Source organism: Clinocottus analis, unplaced genomic scaffold (assembly GCF_023055335.1).
Source record: "Clinocottus analis isolate CAN_PGR_092001 unplaced genomic scaffold, fCliAna1.0.p SCAF_3, whole genome shotgun sequence".
NCBI lineage: Eukaryota > Metazoa > Chordata > Actinopteri > Perciformes > Cottidae > Clinocottus > Clinocottus analis.
Genome location: NW_027176042.1, coordinates 13656343 through 13675364, shown reverse-complemented (window position 1 = coordinate 13675364; position 19022 = coordinate 13656343). Strand labels below are relative to the sequence as shown.

At 41.2% G+C, this 19022-nt stretch overlaps 3 protein-coding genes across 4 annotated transcripts; 1 reads left to right on the top strand and 2 right to left on the bottom strand.

Annotated features, from left to right (window-relative positions):
- The first annotated feature begins 4030 nt into the window (after positions 1–4030).
- Positions 4031–5227, top strand: ora4 (olfactory receptor class A related 4). Its single transcript, XM_068594900.1, has 2 exons — positions 4031–4117; positions 4205–5227. Exons 1-2 carry the CDS (start codon positions 4031–4033, stop codon positions 5225–5227), a joined length of 1110 nt encoding a protein of 369 aa, XP_068451001.1.
- A 371-nt stretch (positions 5228–5598) lies between these two features.
- Positions 5599–7752, bottom strand: LOC137796063 (olfactory receptor class A-like protein 4). Its single transcript, XM_068593707.1, has 4 exons — positions 7453–7752; positions 6961–7221; positions 6023–6268; positions 5599–5811 (listed from the first exon to the last, which is right to left on the bottom strand). The coding sequence occupies exons 1-4, from the start codon at positions 7750–7752 to the stop codon at positions 5599–5601; spliced, it is 1020 nt and encodes a 339-aa protein (XP_068449808.1).
- A 1702-nt stretch (positions 7753–9454) lies between these two features.
- Positions 9455–17255, bottom strand: LOC137796835 (von Willebrand factor A domain-containing protein 1-like). Of its 2 annotated transcripts, XM_068595018.1 has the most exons (6): positions 17174–17229; positions 11685–12224; positions 11210–11488; positions 10647–10922; positions 10197–10478; positions 9455–10069 (listed from the first exon to the last, which is right to left on the bottom strand). In XM_068595018.1, exons 1-6 carry the CDS (start codon positions 17214–17216, stop codon positions 10050–10052), a joined length of 1440 nt encoding a protein of 479 aa, XP_068451119.1. In that variant the 5' UTR covers positions 17217–17229; the 3' UTR covers positions 9455–10049. The 2 variants fall into 2 exon arrangements, with proteins under 2 accessions (XP_068451119.1, XP_068451118.1); XM_068595017.1 differs by lacking the exon at positions 9455–10069 and having other exon boundaries at positions 10183–10478; positions 17174–17255.
- Between the last annotated feature and the right edge of the window lie 1767 nt (positions 17256–19022).

The following is a 19022-nucleotide window of genomic DNA, read 5'->3' as shown; positions in this document are numbered from 1 at the left end:
TGTGCAACAATGTAAGGACGAACACATGCACACACAAGGAGAAAAACAAGGACAAATGTAAAGTATTACAAATGGTCTCATGGTACTTTATTCACTGACAGCTGGACATAAAGGCATTCTAACTCAGGATGTTTTGTACAGTAGAGATTGTACACCAGATTGTATTGCCCTTAACAAAATTGTAGGCGGGCTTAAAAGCAATAATAGATGATAGGGTGGTTTACTCAAGTGGAGAAAAAAAATCAGTAAAGTTTTGTTTTCCTGTGTCACAGTAAAGACAGTACATGTCTGGACACTTTCACAGGCTGCACATTTAGCAAAAACTGCTGTTTCTGATGCACTAAAAGCCATTTCATCATTTCATTAATTGTATTGCTGTATAAATGCTGTCAGCATACAGACTGACACTCAATCACAGACAACTGTGAACAAAAACACAACACAGTAAACCACTGCATGATAGTTAATGCAGGTTATCAGTACTTTTAGTTCAGTGCATCCTCTCAGAGGTTGACAAGGCATGTTATTTGCAGAGCCAATGTTTGTGCTTCAGTTCAGTCATAAAAGGATGTGTATGATTAAAAAGTAAATATTAATCACAGTGAGTGACTATGAATGTGGGATTAGATACGGTCATCACGGATGTTAAATGTACACTGTTTTATTTACCAGTAACGTCCACTTCAGTGATGTGAGTGAGTGTGGTAGTATGTGTGCTGTGTTGTGGGGCTCATGATGTTTTCTGTGATGTATGCCACTAGCAAGCAGATGATGACCAGCATCACACATATAGCTCCCCCAACCGTTGTCATGGCAATCACAATGTCCTGCATCCCAGACGGCGGCAAGGTAAACTCAACACAGTCCCGCTGGTCTGCTTTCTGAGCTGCATCGGAGCGGACCAGGGAGTGCAGGCAGAAGCGGTACGGGATGTTCTCGTGCAGCTCAGTCAGCAGGAAGTCCCTGCAGCCAGATCCAAGATGGACACCAGCACACTCAAACTGGGTATAGCTTCCATTCCACCAGCAGCTCAGCTCGTAGCCTCCCCGCCTGTGGCGGCGGCCACTGAATACAGTGTTTGAATGTGGAGTTTCCTCTCTCGTAAAATTTGTCCCTGGATCACTGCTCTTCTGACCAGCTGCAGTCTCTTTTGTCTTCATGTCTCGGATGGTCGTTGAGGATTCTCCCTCACGGCTCCACTGTAACAGTACACTGCCATTGATGAGAATATTTGCCACCAGATTCCCCGAAGACACCACTGTCCTGCAGTCTCCCTTATGACACTTGTACCCAAACAGTGTGGGTCGAAAACACAGCTGCCCCCCGATGCCTCCCTCAATCACACGGTAGGCACACAGTGGTATCTCTCCTTCCTCCGGGCTCCAAGCTGGTGCCCTGACAGATCTTTCAGATATCACAGGAGTAATATCAGTACTGTTTAAAGCAAAGCTATTCACTTGACCTGTTAACTCTTTTAGCTTTGGTGTTGGCCTACTTTTGTAGCGATGATTGCCATAGTTGGAACTGATATTAGTCTGTTTTAGCCTGTTTTGGGTCCCCAAGTGGTTCCAGCCTTTAGCTCCTGATGGTGATCTTGTTGTTGTTGTTGTTGTTGTTGTTGTTGTTGATGATGAGGATGAGGATGATGAGGATGATGATGCAGAGCTGTTGCGAGGAAATCTTCGGGACCCAGCTGTCTGGTGTAACGTGCAAAGCAGTAGTGCCGATAAGGCGAGCAATGATGGTCGCTGTTGGCTTTTCATCTCACGTCGAATTATTTTCTCTCACAGTGGATCAGATGGGCGGGTTGGTGTCTGCCATTAAATGAGCTCTGCCTCAGGGCACTCGACGAAATCCATGTGAAACTGTGCAGCTCGTCCACGGGCGAGAAGAGCGGGAATCATGCATCTGCGACAGAAATGACATGTAGTCAGAGATCAGGCATGACCTTGGATTCGCGTGGAGGATGAAGGTAACGAAGCCTAAACGGCGATACAAGTCGCTTCAGTGCAGATTTAGACTCACGGCATTTATAAAAATTCCTTACTGGTTTCGGTGGGACGAGAGGACCCGGCTATCTCGCCACCAGACCCGCTCCTTCCTGCCTGGCTTGACGTAAAGGCTTTGATGCCTGTTGTGCTCGAGTGCACGTAGAGGAGCGCGCGGCGCGGTGTGCTTGCGAGCGTGGGTGCGTGCATACATTTTTTTGTAGTCACCAACAGTCAGGTGTGAGTCATCATCCCACACAGTGCTTCAGGAGTCTGTCAGTAACGGAGACAACAAGTAGTTCTGTCAACGCTGACGGATGAAAATGTAACCCAGCCTGCAGATCATCTTCGCTCCCCCTGCATGTCGCACCCAGACAGAGTTCACAGCAGATCAAATAGCCTCTCGACAACCCAACCCCATCTCATGAAAAGTTAGCTTTAAAAACAATGAAAGCAATTTTTGTTATATAATCATTAATTTGACTCTTTTGTAGCAAGATCCAAATTGACTCAAAAGCTTAATGTAACGTTTTCTGATTGGAGTTTTGAAATGCTTTAATGTTCAACCGTCATTTACTGATGAAGACTACTTCTGATTTCATTTAGTCTTTCTGTAAACTAGAGTAGCCATTTTGTCTCTTGCTGTAAGATTTGACCGTACTTTTGGATGCTTGACATTCAATGATGCCAATCTGTATTTGTAGATCTTCATATATCCAACATATGAACTGAAAATTAGTAGTGTTTGTTTTTTGCAGGTATTGGACAAGATATATATATATATATATATATATATATATATATATATATATATATATATATATATATATATATATATATATATATATATCTTCATTCTCAAATTTTCACAACAGGAACACCAATTGCAAGACAGAAAGTGGTTGCTGCTGATTTTTGTACTCCAGTAATAGATTTTCAGGTTATTTTGTCCACCCCTCAGATGTTGATAACAGTAACTCTCAAAACACATATTCACACTAAAGCCTCAAAAGTTAGCACTATTCTACCAAGTCCTCTTTGACAGCGTCAAGAGATTCTAATACTCACAAAGCCATAGTGTGTTAGACTTCAAGATGGTTGTCCTTCACATTTAGATGCAATATTCTTACATGCAGTATATTAGAGAGGTCTTGAGGCAAAATGCCCAATTATATACTTAATCACTGTTGAATGAGGTTATGCCCACATCTTCTCTGTATGAAATCCACATGAACAAAGAACACCTTTAGTGATCAATGTGAATTAAAAAGCAAGTTTAATCTCACGCACAATGGAAAAAGTATGATGCAGATGTATTGTTCTCTATAATACATTTAATCAAGCAGTGCTTGTGTGATATTATTCAAAGCAATAATTGCCTCATGCCAAGAGAGAAACTTGACAACTCAGTGAAGTCAGTTAGTCCCAAGAGAGAGAATGACTAGCTGATTAATAGGAGAAAATGCTGTGTCAGTGGGACTGACTCTGCACTAACCGTCCCTAAAGTCGTACATGGTAATTGGTTAAATCTGCGTAATCTGCAGTTAATGGTATATCTAATTGGTCTGATACTAGCTATGTTTATATTTACCTAAACTATGTAAAGTTAAGAATTACTATTGAAAAATAAATGAGCAGATTGACCTTCACAACAGGTGTTTCCATATTGGCGTTAAGGTTGAATTTAATTGGAACAGGCTGTTATGAACACAACAAATAACAGCAAACCACAGCTGTTGATGCGATCATTCAGGTTGAGAGACAGTTGGTTGGTGATGCGGAAAGAAACCGTGGAAAATGCCTGCCTCTGCGTGTATACTCAAAGCATCAACATATGAGGTTGAATTGATGTTGAGCCTGGTCAGCAAAGGTAAAACCATCTGCGTGACAAATCCATTCATTTGTCTGTGTGTGCGTATATAAAACGACCTGGAGGCCATCAGCAGCAGTGGTAGTTCATGTGGAGCCTTGGTGTTTCACTCTGAATCTCATGCTTGGCACAAAGAAAAAACAAGCTATGTTGCCATGCAGAGGATGATGACATGTCAGAGGTCCTCACTGTAGACGCTATTTTGTTTGGTCTTTTGGTCTTTTCTGGCATCCTGGGAAACTTCTTGGTCATCCATGTGGTGAGATAATATTAAGACTTCTATCTGTTAATTGAGCTGAATGTCTTGGTAGGATTGTTCTCAGTCTGTCTTGCCTGTCTTGCTCAGGTGTTTCAGTCAGCCGCTGAGAGTCCATCTCGGAGACTCACTCCCTCTGACACTATTTTGGTGCACCTGTCACTGGCCAACCTGCTGACCTCCCTTTTCCGCACCGTGCCCATCTTTGTGTCGGACCTGGGCTTGGATGTGTCTCTGTCTCCGGGCTGGTGCCGAATCTTCATGCTGCTGTGGGTGTGGTGGCGAGCCGTGGGCTGTTGGGTGACCCTAGCTCTGAGCCTCTTCCACTGCACCACCCTGAGGCGACAGCACATGACCTCTGGACCTCTTGCACAGCAGAGGGAGAGACGGCGGGTTTGGATTGTTCTGGGGCTGGTGTGGGGGGCAAACCTGGTCTTCTCAATTCCAGCTCTTGTGTATACCACTCATGTTCATGGTAACTTCACTGTGGAGCTGATGGTGATCAGCTGCACCACCAGGCCCCTCCTGGGCTGTGTCTGGGAGTTCCCCTCCAGCCAACATGGCTCAGCTTTCGCCTCCTCCTCGCTAGCACTAAATGAGGTGTTGCCACTGGTGCTGATGGTTTGCACTAACTTGGCTACACTTCATGCTCTGGCAAAACACATCCGAGCTGTTAGCTCAGGAGCAGAGTCAGGAGAAGCCCATCGGGAGCTGGACAAACACCTGTCCACTGAACGCAAAGCAGCACATGTAATCATGTCGCTGGTGTCGCTGTTTGTGGTCTGCTGGGCGCTACAGGTCGCTGCGGTTACGTACTACAACCATGATGGGGGCCACCACGCTGAAGGGCTGCTGACTGTGGCCCACTTCTCTGCCTCGCTGTTTGTGGGATTCAGTCCCATGGTGGTGGCCCTGGGACACGGTAAGCTGAGGAAGAGAATTATGAATATGATCTTGGTGTGGTCTAAACTTCCTAAATGCCACGAGGAGGACACTGAAGAGGGGGTTGAATCCCCAAAGACTAAAGGAAAAAGGGGAAAACAAACTGTTTTTATTGTTCATAAAGAGAGGAAGGTCATACAAGTGAAGGAGAAAGCTCAAGCAGACAAATGATGGAAGTAAAGTGTGACTGCATTGATACTTAAGTACTGAAAACATATTAAAATATCTATCAAAAAAAGCATTGATGTGTCATCATTTTAATCAAAGGCACTATACGGCATGTTTCCTCTGGACAGCACTGTATTATTTGAGCTATTTTAGATATTTCAACCAATTTAATGCAAGTCATCCTTGTAACCTAAATTACTTTTTCGCACCCTGTTTTTCTATTGGGTCGTTCAGTCCAACCACAGTCAGACACTCGTTTAGGGTGGTTTACAGAGAGAAACATAATACATTCATTCCTATAACCACATGCCTCCTTTAACTGTTTTGTTTTGGTCATGCAAATAATAAAATATAGTTAATGATCAGCAATATTGTCAGTGAAAGAGTGTCGACTTGATGAAAGAACGCAGCCGCCGGTGTCCAACTGCCAGAACAGCAGGTGACATTGCAATAAAGATGATGTTGGCAAAACGAGCAATGACCAGAAGGAACTCCGCCGAGGAGCCCCTGTTGTAGTTGAAATAGTTGACAGAGATAATGCTGGTTCCCCATGATATTATAAAGAGCATTATGAGAGTGAGAATCACCTGGAGAAATACACAATACAATGAATTAGGGAAAGTAAAACTAGTGAAATATGTTCAGTTTGACGACAATAAAAATGTCTTTGAATGAATTCTCAAGTCTGCCTTTGAATAAACATTTTAGTTATCTATTGATAACTCATCTTCATGATGAACATCGCTACAGTGAGCTCTTAACCAAAAAGCCTCCCCCTGCCACCCTTGTGTTCCTCACCTTGGCTGCTCGTCTCTCAGCAGGCACCCGTTTTATGACAGGTGCATCCTGCGCTGAACTCCGCACCCTGCTGTGGGTGTAGAGTGTGTAAAGGGAGCCCAGGTTGGTAAAGGCCATTAGGATTATGGGAATAGTTTCATGAATCACCATCGATGTGGTCGCATAGGCCAATCCACTGTAGCTGGAGGGAAAGTTCCACACACAACCCAGCAGGGGGCGCGTTGTGCTGCTCACCAGCATCAGTGTCTAAGAGGAGGAGGAGGAGGAGGAGGAGGAGGAGGAGGAGGAGTGTGGAACAAACATGTAGTCAGCAATCTATGGAGAGGATATCTCTCCATATCAAAAGGAAATCTACTTCTGACACAGCAATATTACACTATATTGTTAAACTACATTATTTTAGTACTTTGTCCAGTGAAACAACACTTTTTCGATCTTAAATCTTTATTGTTTTAGGGATTTTACTTGTTATATGTCTCATTACATTTATTCAACCTTTAAAGGTTTGGTTTAAAGGTCACACTGTTTTTGCAAGTTTGAACTCTTTTACTACAATGTAACTTTTTACTCACCATTGTATAAAAGCATGATATACAGGCAGAACTAATACTGATTATTCTGGTCAATTTCACATTATCATTTGGTAATGCAGCTTATTTTTAAAGTCAGCATTAAATGACCTCATATCACAATGTAATTGTATTAAGATAGTGTAACTAAATGCAAACTTGTTTACTTTGGTAGAGGTTAATTAAAACAGGTTTTACAGAAATGAATGGAAACCAGCCTTGAATACAAACAAGTAAACTAATTTGTTTTAAACAAAGTAGCATGGTGCACAAAAAGACAAGCTGTGGTGTGAACATGAAGAGAAGAAAATATAGACTGTAACGCTTTAACTTAAGCTAATGCAGCCTCTTGTTGCCACAGGCGCTCACCTCTGTGCTGTTCACGTCCCCACTAGTGGAAAAGATATGAGCAGGAATGGAGTAAATAAAATTGAGAAGCCAGATGAGGGCCAGACTCAGCAGTAGGGTCTTAGGAAGGCCCCGGTGCCCATTGGTGCTGCTCATAGGAGTCACACGCCTCAATGTCTGGAGGTGGAACGCACTGAGGAAGAGCGTTGACCACACATTGACCGATCGCAGCCACACCCAGACACCCATGAGGACCTGACACCACTCTTTGGAAGAGTACAGCTGTAAAAGAAAGAGACCGATGCATATTAACTCATTGAGATCCTGAACTCAAACATATCTTCTGGAGATACAAAGAGGTGTCCTTTACCAACCTTTCTTAATTCACCAAACCTTTTAGCTGCTGTAGGACTGTTGTGGCAAACACTCGACAGAACCTTGTATAAAATGTACACTCAGGACATCAACATACATTTTGAACACAAGCTTAAAAAACATTGATCTTCCACATACCTCAAGTCCGATGTCTGAGATGACAAGCGGTATGTTCCTCATCACAGACACCAGCAGGTTAGACAGTGCCATGTTGATGATGATGATGTCCGAGTTATGTCCCCCGGCATGGTCCGTTAATACACTCTTGCCAATCACGCCAACAACGGTGGAATTACCCAGGATGCCCAGAATCACCAGGAGGAGGTAAAAGGTAGTTTGCACAGGGGACACAGAGACACGAAGTCCCATCCCCACAAGCATTGCCTCTTCATTCCCCTCCATGGGGTTGTTCCTTGCAGCTGCTTTCTCAACAACCATGTCTTGAAGTTTTAACAGCTCATGTAAATGTAAAAATGTTTCATCTTCATTTTAATGTGTGTCAGATGAAAATAATTCAGTTTCCATCCTCCAGCATGCTCCCAACATATTGTGCACCAGTATGTTGGTGAAGTTTTGTGCTTCTTGGTCTTTGCAGATGCAGTCAGGTAACTTTGGGCAGTCCTCTTGGAGCCAATGAGAGAAGGTGATCCGACCTGTGTCATCACGACAAAAAACTAGCATCAGAGGTGTCGCTGTGCTACGGTCTGATGAGGCAATCCCTGTTCGGCTGTCAGAAAGCTGAAAAGCAACACAATGTTTTATGCCTTGGGGATTTTGAGGTGCGTGTTAATGAACCACAGGAGATTAATCAGTTTATCTGAATGAAATGTGCCTCCTTTGCAACTCGATTCGTTTCTCCATCTTCCTCAGTGAAGTGTAAGCCTTTCCGATTGTGTGCATGTATGTTTAAATTTGTGTGTTTTTTCAGCAATTTGCGAGCACAATGTAACTTGTGTTTTGACTGTGGCTCCCCAGGTCAGAGATGGCCACTAATGAACACTAAATCCCATATTACACAAGTTCCTTCCATGGTTCAGCAATTGTGACAAGGAAGTATATTTAAAGTAAAATAAACAATTGGGTGCATCAACCATTAAGCATTGTATGGATGTGTATGTACTGTCAAGGTGTTGCAAGGCGGAAAAGGAAAACAATGCGGACTAATATACAATACATCCAAGAAGTAGTTTGCCTCTCTTCAATGTGGATGATTTAGGTTAGGTGTGCAAGACAAACAGTACCTTAAGCAGCAACTGAGTTTTTTGTTTTGCACGTCCTTTAATTGTTACAGCTGCATGAACATGAAACACAACAAAGTCCTTATGAATATTCGTACCAATAACACAAATTAGACCAGAATGTGCCATTAATTGTAATTTTAAGATCCTCTGAAACATGTTTTTTTGTTTTATCTGTGCAAGTTAAAACAGTGGTGCAGGGGTTTGTGTGTGATCAAGTAGTGTTATAAAATATTGTGCAACATAACCTCTAATTGTGCCAAAAAAAAAGTAATTTATGTCGCATAAGAAGACATGCTCACTATTTATTCAGTCAGCGATTTCTAGTCGCCACTAGATGGCCTCATACACAACCAAATAAACTAAAGAACAGAACATTTAATTACAGAATTTTGTAGTACCTAACATTTATTAACATTTTAACAGACAAAACCGGCCACCTTTACCAGTAGCATATACAATAAAATACAAAACCAGGAATTAGATGAATATATTCACTGTACATATTTGCTCTCAGCAGTAAACACGTATGAGCTCTATACAGAAAGTACAGAGACAGGATGAAGATGCAGTATGGAATTCACTCTGATCTGAAAATCTGAAAATCTGAAAACATGAAATACTTTTATCAGCTGAGGTCGCAGTTCATCAGGGCATTTGCATTCTTGATGGTACAGCATTAGTCCTAAATATCATGTCTGAATGTGTTGTAATTTATACATCAAATACAAATATTATGTAATTTACTTATGCTTATCTTATTTAGGCATTGTGAGTAAAAATCCATCCATCCATCCATATATATGTATATATATATATATATGTATATATATATATATGTAAATATATATATATATAAATATATATATATATATATATATTTATATATATATATACACACACACACACACACACACACACACACACACACACACACACACACACACACACACACACCCACACACACACACGCACACACACACACACACACACATAGATAAATCTTTTGAACATTTCAAACTTAAATTGTGGCCATATCTTACTTACACCTTTCACACTTAAAAACTTAAAATACTTGCAAGGAGAGAACCGTTTCATATCATTTCAAGCAAATACACCTGTGACAGTACATTGTAAGACTATAGGCTATAATCATAATGATAAATAATACTTGCCTCCTCTGCAGCAGCTTATGTTCCTATCTATGAAACTGAATATTGGAACAATTGTGTGGTGCTATGGTAGGCTGGCTTCCTGCCAGATTTATGATAAAAATGAATAATTATGTCACATTTGTCTCAGCCATTGTTAAAATGGAGAGCTGGGGTTATGTGATGAAGCCTTTTGTGTCATGATAATTCTTTCTAAGATGAACATTTTAGCTATATAACAATAAGAATGACGCTCATAAAGATATTCAGATCATTCCAGCAATCCAAATGCCTGATTTCATCAACGTTTTTGCTCCAGCTGCCTGATTTCTGCAGACTGTGGTCGTTAGCCCCACTGTCTGAGATCTATCAGAGAGAAGAGACAGACAAGTGGGAAAATACAATTTCTCTAATGAACAAAAACATGCTATTTGTGAACATAATTGCATAAATTAAGACAAAAAAGCTGAAAATAATATTCAGCTCAGCCAACCCGTGTGTCTCTCTGCAGTGCAGCACAATCCGTCTCCTCGACCCGAGCTGTAGACCGGGGAGACACACACTCGACTGCTTGGTGCAAGTTGTGTGAGACGTGTTGAACGCGAGGTAGCAGGCAGGAACACAGAGGACATGGAAGGCTTTATGCTGCGAGAGTTTTCTGTCTCCCAGCTCAGCCAGTAGCCTTTCAAACCCTCTTGATGGGCCTGCCACGCTACCTGAATCCCCTGACGCTCCACCAGGGTCAAATGAAGGTCGGCCAGGGCTGGCAGAAATGCTGCCAGGATAAAAAAAACAACAACAGACAAATGGGAAACAAACAGAACACATGCAATGCTTTTGACCAAAGAAAACTAAATTATCATGAAGGATCTGGAACTGAAAGACACAAACTCACATTTCTGCACACAGACATGAAATCATGATATACAAACTGAAAACGTACCCTCTTGAGTGCATGCCCTTACAGTCATAGCGCTTTCTCTTCCATTCACATGCAGAGCGCTGACTGTGACCAGGTACTGAGTGCCCGGCTCCAAGCCGGTCAGTACGGTGGAGTTCTGCTGGCTGCGTAATGTCACGGTGTGGACGTCTCCGCTTGGGATCGCTCCGTACTCCACCGTATATCTCTGGACTCGAGCCGGCTGCAGGGGACCCCAGCTCACACGGATCTGACGAGGGCCAGAGTCTGACACTGAGACCACTGCCGGACTTAGGACATCTGAGGAGAGATGAGACAGAGGTGAGATGGTAACTTGCTGCAGCACATTAAGGTTCATCATAATAGATTCAGGTCTAAGGCTTTGTGCTTTACACAGACAGCTGTGCAACTGATAGACAAGTCAGATGTAACGTGTGCTGATACAACTTAGCAAATAACACAATAATACAAGCTGTAAATGTCAGATATAACAGAAAAAAACTGTCAGTAACAATTATGTTTTTTAAATGCATTACAGGATTATAAAAGCACATGTATTTAAATAAGGGGAATTCCCTTCTTTTCACCAGGAAGCGTGGTGAAGTGAACAGAGAGTGTGCTAAACAGATTCTGGTTGGACTCCGGGCGGAGGGCAGCTGTGTAGGTGGTATCCGGCAGCAGGTTGGTTATCTCGACCAAGCTAGAGTCCCCAGGCAGAACACGTCTATTTTCAGTGTCCATTTTCCGCATGGAGTTGTACAAGAGCTCATAGTAACCGCTGTCTGCACTCAGAACAGGACGCCACTGCAGCACAGCAGTATGGGAAGTCAAGTCAACCACACGCAGCCGTTCTGCACGAATAATTTCTATAGATGAGACAAGATCAGAGGAAAGAGAGGTGGGAGAAGAATTAGAGAGGCAACGTGAGATAAAATATAGAAACTGGATAATTCTGTAGTTAAAAATCCCTAAAACAAACTGTCTAGTGTCTTCCATGGAACTAGTGCTTCTACTGTGCTAACCTCATCTGTCAAACACATACACACAAACACATACACTTACTGATAATGGCCTCCCTCAGGTCCTCTGTGATGATTTCTATGTTATCTATGTCCACAGCATACAGGTGAGATTGTCGTGGAGGTGTCACTGCACGTTGTAACACCTGGTAGTTGCCATGTACTGTGGAAACAGCTAAAACAGAAACTCCCTGCGCTTTCAGCTCAGACATCGGCTTGTCCACGTCTCCAGGCTGCACACCATCAGTCAGCCACAGCAGTATCTTTGGCCCGTTCTCGTACGTCTCTGTCAAAAGCCGCTGGGCCACCCTGAGCGCCGCCTCCGTGTTGGTGTCCCCCTGCAGCTGGCTGACACTCTGCAGAGCTCTCTGCAGACTCTCCTGATTGTTGTGGACATCCAGGTCAAACTCCAGGTTAGGGTTTGTGCCCACCTGCAGCAGCCCGACTCTTACGTGCCCGCGGCCCAATGAGAAGGGGCGCAGCAGCTCGGCGGTGAAGACCAACAGGCGAAAGAACTCGTAGTTTAGTACACTTCCGGATGAGTCCAACAGGAGGAGGATATCCCCTTCACAGCAGTTTAACACTACACAACAGGATGAAAAACAGGAGGGTCATTTCAATATGTGGTCATTCTTGTTTTAAATGACAGATTTATTTACCATATTTTAATCGTAGGCTATTAAACGGTGTTCAAACCTGCTATAAATTAAGTATTAGGCCACTTGGGGGCAGTAAAAACAAGCTGTTGACACAAAAGTGGCATATAATCACCTTTATGTTGATATGATTGTTGCCAAACAGTTACACATTATTTACACATTCAGTAGACAGAGTAACAAAAGCATTAATTTGGAGTCATATTTTTTTTATTTTCTTTTAGCTCTTTGGCTACAAAATGCGTCTTTTCTTCACCATATGGTATTTGTTGAATTTTCAGATCAAATTAGAATAATTCAATTTATATCAAACATGCAACCAGAAAAACATATTAACAGTAAATGCAGAACCCAAATTCAAAGTGCACTAAATATGTATAATTAACTAAAAAGATAAATAATAGGTCGATGGGTAAATAGTATATGTGAACAATGATGAACCCACTGTTCATCACATCAGAGCGTCACATTTACGTGAGAGACATGGTCTCTTCCTTAATCTTATACCTCATAAAAACACTTAACAATGGATATATAAATACATTTTCTTTAGTAGATTTGTGTTTGTACTTTGCTTAAATTCTTAAGATTAACCCCACACGCTGGAATGAACATGCTCTTCCTAGTGGTACTTAGATTTTCCTTTGTCTCTGCCTTTTTGTACCTTGCCAGGTAGTAAAGTATTTATTGCTTTGTAAATAATTTGTGAAGTATTCAATTCTACCAGATCCATGGTCCATGATAGCGCTTCATTGTAATATGCATAAAAGTGCAAAGTGCTTTTGAACGTGTTACAACAAACCTTTTTCAGGGCTTTTAGTTCAGCTGCTACAGTAAAGTAGCGGGCCGGAAAACCAAAACAATGAGCTGAAAGATACTAAATCTACAAAATCAGGTTATAATGCTCTGAAAAACACTTTTTGCATACTTTTGTTTCTGTGAAAAGTGTATTTGATCCATTATTATATTGGTAATAGCAGCTTTAAAATAGAGCTTCAATTCTCCCCATTTTAGACATTCAGGCAAGTTTAACATGGAATTGTCAGGTAGAAAGAGTAAATAAATAAAGATAATTGGGTCACTGTAGTGGATTTATCATAAAGTCAGATTTCCATTAAATCAGTGACAACAGCTCCCCACCACCAAAAAAAGCAATGCAGAGAGAAAAAGAGGAAAACGATATCCCCACATATTCAGATCTCTTCACTTGAATGAACACATACCGTTTCATCTTCACCTTTCATCATATCTCAGAAGCCATTGTTCCCCATAGCGACATCCATGTCTTAGTGGACTAATTTTCAATGGAAAAAATCAATTCTAGCTGCAAGCACGATCCTGCACAATCAGATGTGCAATACACTTGGTGACTCACTCAACTGTTCCACCTGGAAAAGGTTCTCCTGATAATCATGCACACTGCATGTGACTTTTGGCACATTTTATAGTTCATGAGACATTAGTGTTATACCATCACCTACTATTAGAAACTAATATGTTGACATTCAGTCTTAGATTGAGGATCATTTTACAATATGTGTATTAGAGTAAATTCAACATGAATAGAGTCATTCATTCTCTCCTACATAAATCTGCTTTATTGGTTCGCTTCTACCAAATCGTTCGCACTTTTCCCATTGCAGCTCCTCTGCAGAACACACCCATTATTTTATTGTAGCGGTGGTCCATAATTATTAAACTTTCATAGAGAGGCGAAAAATAAAGCAGCAGGAAAATAAACAGGTAGGGAGGAAATGAGGGAGAATAGTGCAATCAGGCAAAGAAGTGTTAGCCAACATCTTACAATGAGTGCAAGAGAAGAGATCAATGTGCAGGTGAAACATCTGTGGACATTTGTGTGTATATATATATATATATATATATATATATATATATATATATATATATATATATATATATATATATACATATGTGTGTGTGTGTGTGTGTGTGTGTGTGTGTGTGTGTGGCAAAGTGGAGAAGCTGAAAGTGGAAAATGGGACAGAGAAAAAAAACAAGACAGAAAAATGAAGGGAGATGGTTGGATAAGAGTTGTTGATGGAGATGTAAATTGCTCCATCTTTGCATTCCTCAAACTCATGTATTTGTGTGTGTGAGAGATATTTGAGGATGTCATCTGTCATATTATTGGTTTTAAGTTGTGCCAAGGCCATATGCCTCACTGCAGAGTTGCACAGATGATCGAAAAATATGTAAATGCCTCCTGTGAAGTTTACTGAGTGCAATATTGACATGCGTTGACATCAAACAGACAGATGGTAGCCGATCCAGTGTGTGCTGGATCAAAATCAATGCAGGCTATTTACACCTGGAGATCTAACACTATTTACACATAAGATGCATGTTGCTCTGCTTCCTTATGAACTGTGTTCCTGAAAAGCTGTGAAATTGAAAATGTATTTAAAAAATCCCACATATTCCATGTGTGCTTCTTTATAGGGTGAAAATAAAAAGTATTTGTTAGCTGTGACGGCCTGTAAGTACCTGACTTCGTCAAAGTCAACATTGAGAATGGAGCTCTTGTGGTTGTGGTATACCTATGGACTGCTCACAGAAAAGAATAAAACATTCATAATGAACAGTTGTAATGAACACTGGTGTCTAAACTAAGTCTAGACTTAGTTCAGCGATGCGATCCGCACCAGTTTTTATCTCTGATCACTGCCCGTATTTTACCTTAAAACCTCTCACATCTGCTGGCACGATTATTTGTCTTCTTGTCTTCTTCTTACAGTTAGATGAGGAGATTGAAACCACTCTCATGGCTGTACTCTATATAGGCTATTAGTTCATAGCATAAAGAATGGAAACAGGGGGAAACAGCGAGCCTGGATCTGTCCCACGGTAATGCAATGTGTCTCTAAAAGCTCACTATTAACATGTTATATTTTATCCGTTTAATCTGAATGTCTGAATCAACAAACTGCTCATTGTTTAAAGGGACAATTCAGCAGTTTTACAAATAAAGTGGAGTTAGTCATCATGGAGTACAAAATGCTTGTAAAGTGGGAGAAAAAACGCTGATGATGTCACTGTGATGTCATCGTTGTCTAAGCTCGGGCTTACAAAGTTACAAAAGAAACCCACAGACTAGGCAAATGGAGTTTTAAAGATGTTGGTGTTAACCAGGTAGGCTGGGCCTAACCTCTGTTGCAATGGGAAATGTAAGATTCAGAGTTCAAAGTACTTTTTTGCATCAGAGGATGAGATATTCTGACCTTTTGTCAGGCAGGTTTTAGTTCTTAAACTAAGGGTCAAGATATCTCAACCTCTGCTGCAAAAAGTGGGACCGCTTTTTAAAATAATAGGTTGTGAGTATCTCAACTTTATGGAAGTGCACTAATAAATTGCTGGATTAGCCCTTTAAGATGAACGCATGCAGTCACACGCGGCTGACGGTGCTGGTGGACACAATCTTTACTTACATAAACTGTTCAATTGGGCTGTAAAAGTTCCAGTGCTGTCATGAATTGGACCATATTACATTTTCCATAGCTTGTTTCAGTTAATACACACATAATTTGTTCCATAGGAAGTCACAAAAACAACTTCAGTTCAGCCAACTGGCATCTTTTCCAGTTCAAACCTATTAAAACAAATATCTGACAGCAGCGATGGAATAAAAATCCAGATCCTTTACTAGCAAACAAATGAAAATAGACCATGATACGTAAAAGTCCTATTTTCAAAATCTAAGTAAAAGCACAGAACTATTGAAAAGTAGTATTGAATAGTCTTGAATCAATAAAATAATTATCTATCTATCTATCTATCTATCTATCTATCTGTCTATCTATCTGTCTCTTTCTCTATCTATCTCTTTCTCTATCTATCTATCTATCTCTCTATCTATCTATCTATCTATCTATCTATCTATCTATCTATCTATCTATCTATCTATCTATCTATCTATCTCGTTCTCTATCTTTCTATCTATCTATCTATCTATCTCTTTCTCTAGCTATCTATCTATCTATCTATCTATCTATCTATCTATCTATCTAGTAAAGCAGAAACATGCTCTCTGAGTGAGAGCATCTATAATCAACAATGCCTTCCTGCTGCATTGATTCAAGTGCATATATTGTAAGCTTGTTGAAGCAGATGTAATTATTGTATATACTGTTAAGAAGTTGAATCTTTGACACTGTTCACTGTGATCATGTGTTGTGTATGTACAATATTCTGATATGTAACTGCAGCACTCAGTCAAGTGAAAAGTGAAATACAATCATCATAAAGTAGCATGAAGTTGAAATACTCAAGTAGGTGCAAGTACTTAAAAAACTACTTGCACTTAATAAAGGTCAATACAGTGAAATGTAACTATGTGTTTCTTCTGAGTGACTTTTTAGATTGTAGCCTCTAAACATTATTCTTGATACTAATTATGATTATTACAGGCCATTATATTGATTAGATCACCAAGCTGTGATCATATGAAAAGACACACCTTGATGTGCGCTGAATTAAAAGTGATGAAACACTGCAATGCACTGCCACACAATAGTCCTCTGGATCAACACTGTCCATGTGTCAACTTGTTTAAACCAGACTGCCTGTGGAAATGATCCTGCTTGTAGATAATGAAATGCCATGTGATCGTTAACCAGCATTTATTTTGGCGTGCCGCGCTTTGACTCACCAAACATTTATTAACAACAACATCTAAATATATTTACGAAAACGTGAAAGTTTTAGAGCGCATTTGCACAAACGGTAATTTTTACAATCACGGAAAAGCACTTAAAGGAGAAAAAGATCGCACCCTGTCTAGTTATTTGCAGTCTGTTTACTGCTCGTGCTTCTTTCGCCATCTCTGTTCTCTTCAGGGCAGCTTAAGTTATCGACTCACCTGTGGCACGTGACGCAATTTGCATGTGGCTCCGCTGCAACATCGCCCAGAGAAGACAGATGCCGAGTAAAAAGCCCTTCATACTCTCTAAGCAGCATACAAAATATAACAAAAGATATGAAGATGATCAGAAACAGCACAGGCAGGTGAAATAACGAACACGTGATCTTCCTCGCATCGCTCGGATCCCTGTCAAAGTTGTTCTTGTCTGTATTATGATACAGCTCTGTCGTCTCTATTTCATCCAAACTTTTCTCCAGCAAACACCTGCGTCATCACTACTGTAATGTTCGCGCGATGCAGTCAGGTTGCTTCCCAGTCCGCTAAACTCTTTCACTTTGCTCCTCCTCCTCCTCCTCCTCCTCTTCCTCCAGATGCTGAGCCAGAGCGTAACATCACTGTGCCTCTTTGCTGGGGTTTGGTCCATGATGCGACTTCCTATGTTTTCTTGATGACGGCTGTTTCCTCCTGCACGGTAATTTCCTCAGTCAAGGGGGTCAGCACATGTGTTCATGTAAGCAGACAGGCACCTGCCCAAACAGACACACATGCAACGGACGGTCCCAGAGGAACGTGTTTTACATCTCTGCTGTGGCTGCAAGAAAACATGTTCTCATCTGTTTTCGTGCTACTTTATCTTGTGCTGGAGGAATGACAGGGAAACTGATCTGGTCTTCTTTGTCTCTCAGGAAAACCCTGAAAACAGCCTCAAGCTAGCCACCAAACTGTACCTCACTTTGGGAAACCACTTTGAATCAAGGAACGACAAGGAACCCCGCTCAGCCCGTCCACTAGACGGTATCAGAGAAAATACCAGCTCAGAGAAATTGTTTGGATTAGGTGCAGGATAGTCGAACTGCAATAGGTTTCAATTAAAAAAAAATCAGTTTATTTTGTATAGCCCAGAATCACAAAGTCCAAATTTGCCTTTGAGGGCTTTACAATCTGTACACATACAACATCCTTGTCCCGGGAGCTCACATCAGATCAGGAAAAACTCCCCAACAAACAAACAAAAAAAAAACTTTCATTGGAAAAAAAACAGGGGTAGAAACCTTCAGGAGAGCAACAGAGCATCCCTTTTCCCAGATGGACAGAAGCAATAGATGTCATGTGTACAGAATGAACAACATAACAGAGTTACAGCACATTACATGAATGGGACAGAAATGATTCATATCATGAGTAGTAGGCATGGACCACGATCCAAATAACCACGATCCATGTCAGCAGATGCACACCTCTGCCTGTGTTTGTGTGTGTGCCAACAGATAAAAGGCTTTATCACTAAAGGGCACTCACTAAATTTGCCCCTTTTGAGAGGAGGGTGGACTGTATGTGCCGAGACAGACGCTTGTTACTTGTGGATACTTTGCTTGTATGTGACAGTGTTCTTCATTCTTTTCTCTTTTGGACGGTGCCTCAGACAGTGTGTGCAAAGTGCAGTATGGGAGGGAGAGAGACAGATCACGGAAAGATAATGTTTTAAAGAGAACATATTTTAATTGCCTTTTGATACGAACCTCTTTTGCTTACATACCAGGCTGGTATTTCTAGACAGTAGACAGATACTGAAGTTCAGTCGGTTCACACAGACGAACGAACAGTCGGTCTGAAGGTTCATGGATGCTGAAGTCAAGATGTTCCTCTAATGTAGGGTGAACACACATTAATGACAATGGCTGTAAGACATGTTATGACTGCTTTGATTTTCTCTAAGTAGTGCTCTAGTGGAACATTTTGAGGAAACACTTATTTCTGTGCTTCTGGAGCGTTAGATGTGGAGTTAGATAGATACCACTCTCATGTCTATCGGCTAAATGTGAAGCTGTGAGCAGATTGCCTGCAC

Excerpts from the sequence above, each read along its gene's own strand:
- LOC137796835 (XM_068595017.1), bottom strand. The coding sequence starts at position 17,255 with ATGAAGGGCTTTTTACTCGGCATCTGTCTTCTCTGGGCGATGTTGCAG. Across the intron at positions 11,489-11,684 it reads CCTGAGGGAGGCCATTATCA|AAATTATTCGTGCAGAACGG; the intron begins GTAAGTGTATGT and ends TCTCATCTATAG. Across the intron at positions 10,479-10,646 it reads AAGGGCATGCACTCAAGAGG|CATTTCTGCCAGCCCTGGCC; the intron begins GTACGTTTTCAG and ends TTATCCTGGCAG.
- LOC137796063 (XM_068593707.1), bottom strand. The coding sequence starts at position 7,752 with ATGGTTGTTGAGAAAGCAGCTGCAAGGAACAACCCCATGGAGGGGAAT. Across the intron at positions 7,222-7,452 it reads TCTCAGACATCGGACTTGAG|CTGTACTCTTCCAAAGAGTG; the intron begins GTATGTGGAAGA and ends TTTCTTTTACAG. Across the intron at positions 6,269-6,960 it reads GGGACGTGAACAGCACAGAG|ACACTGATGCTGGTGAGCAG; the intron begins GTGAGCGCCTGT and ends TCCTCCTCTTAG.
- ora4 (XM_068594900.1), top strand. The coding sequence starts at position 4,031 with ATGTCAGAGGTCCTCACTGTAGACGCTATTTTGTTTGGTCTTTTGGTC. Across the intron at positions 4,118-4,204 it reads ACTTCTTGGTCATCCATGTG|GTGTTTCAGTCAGCCGCTGA; the intron begins GTGAGATAATAT and ends TGTCTTGCTCAG.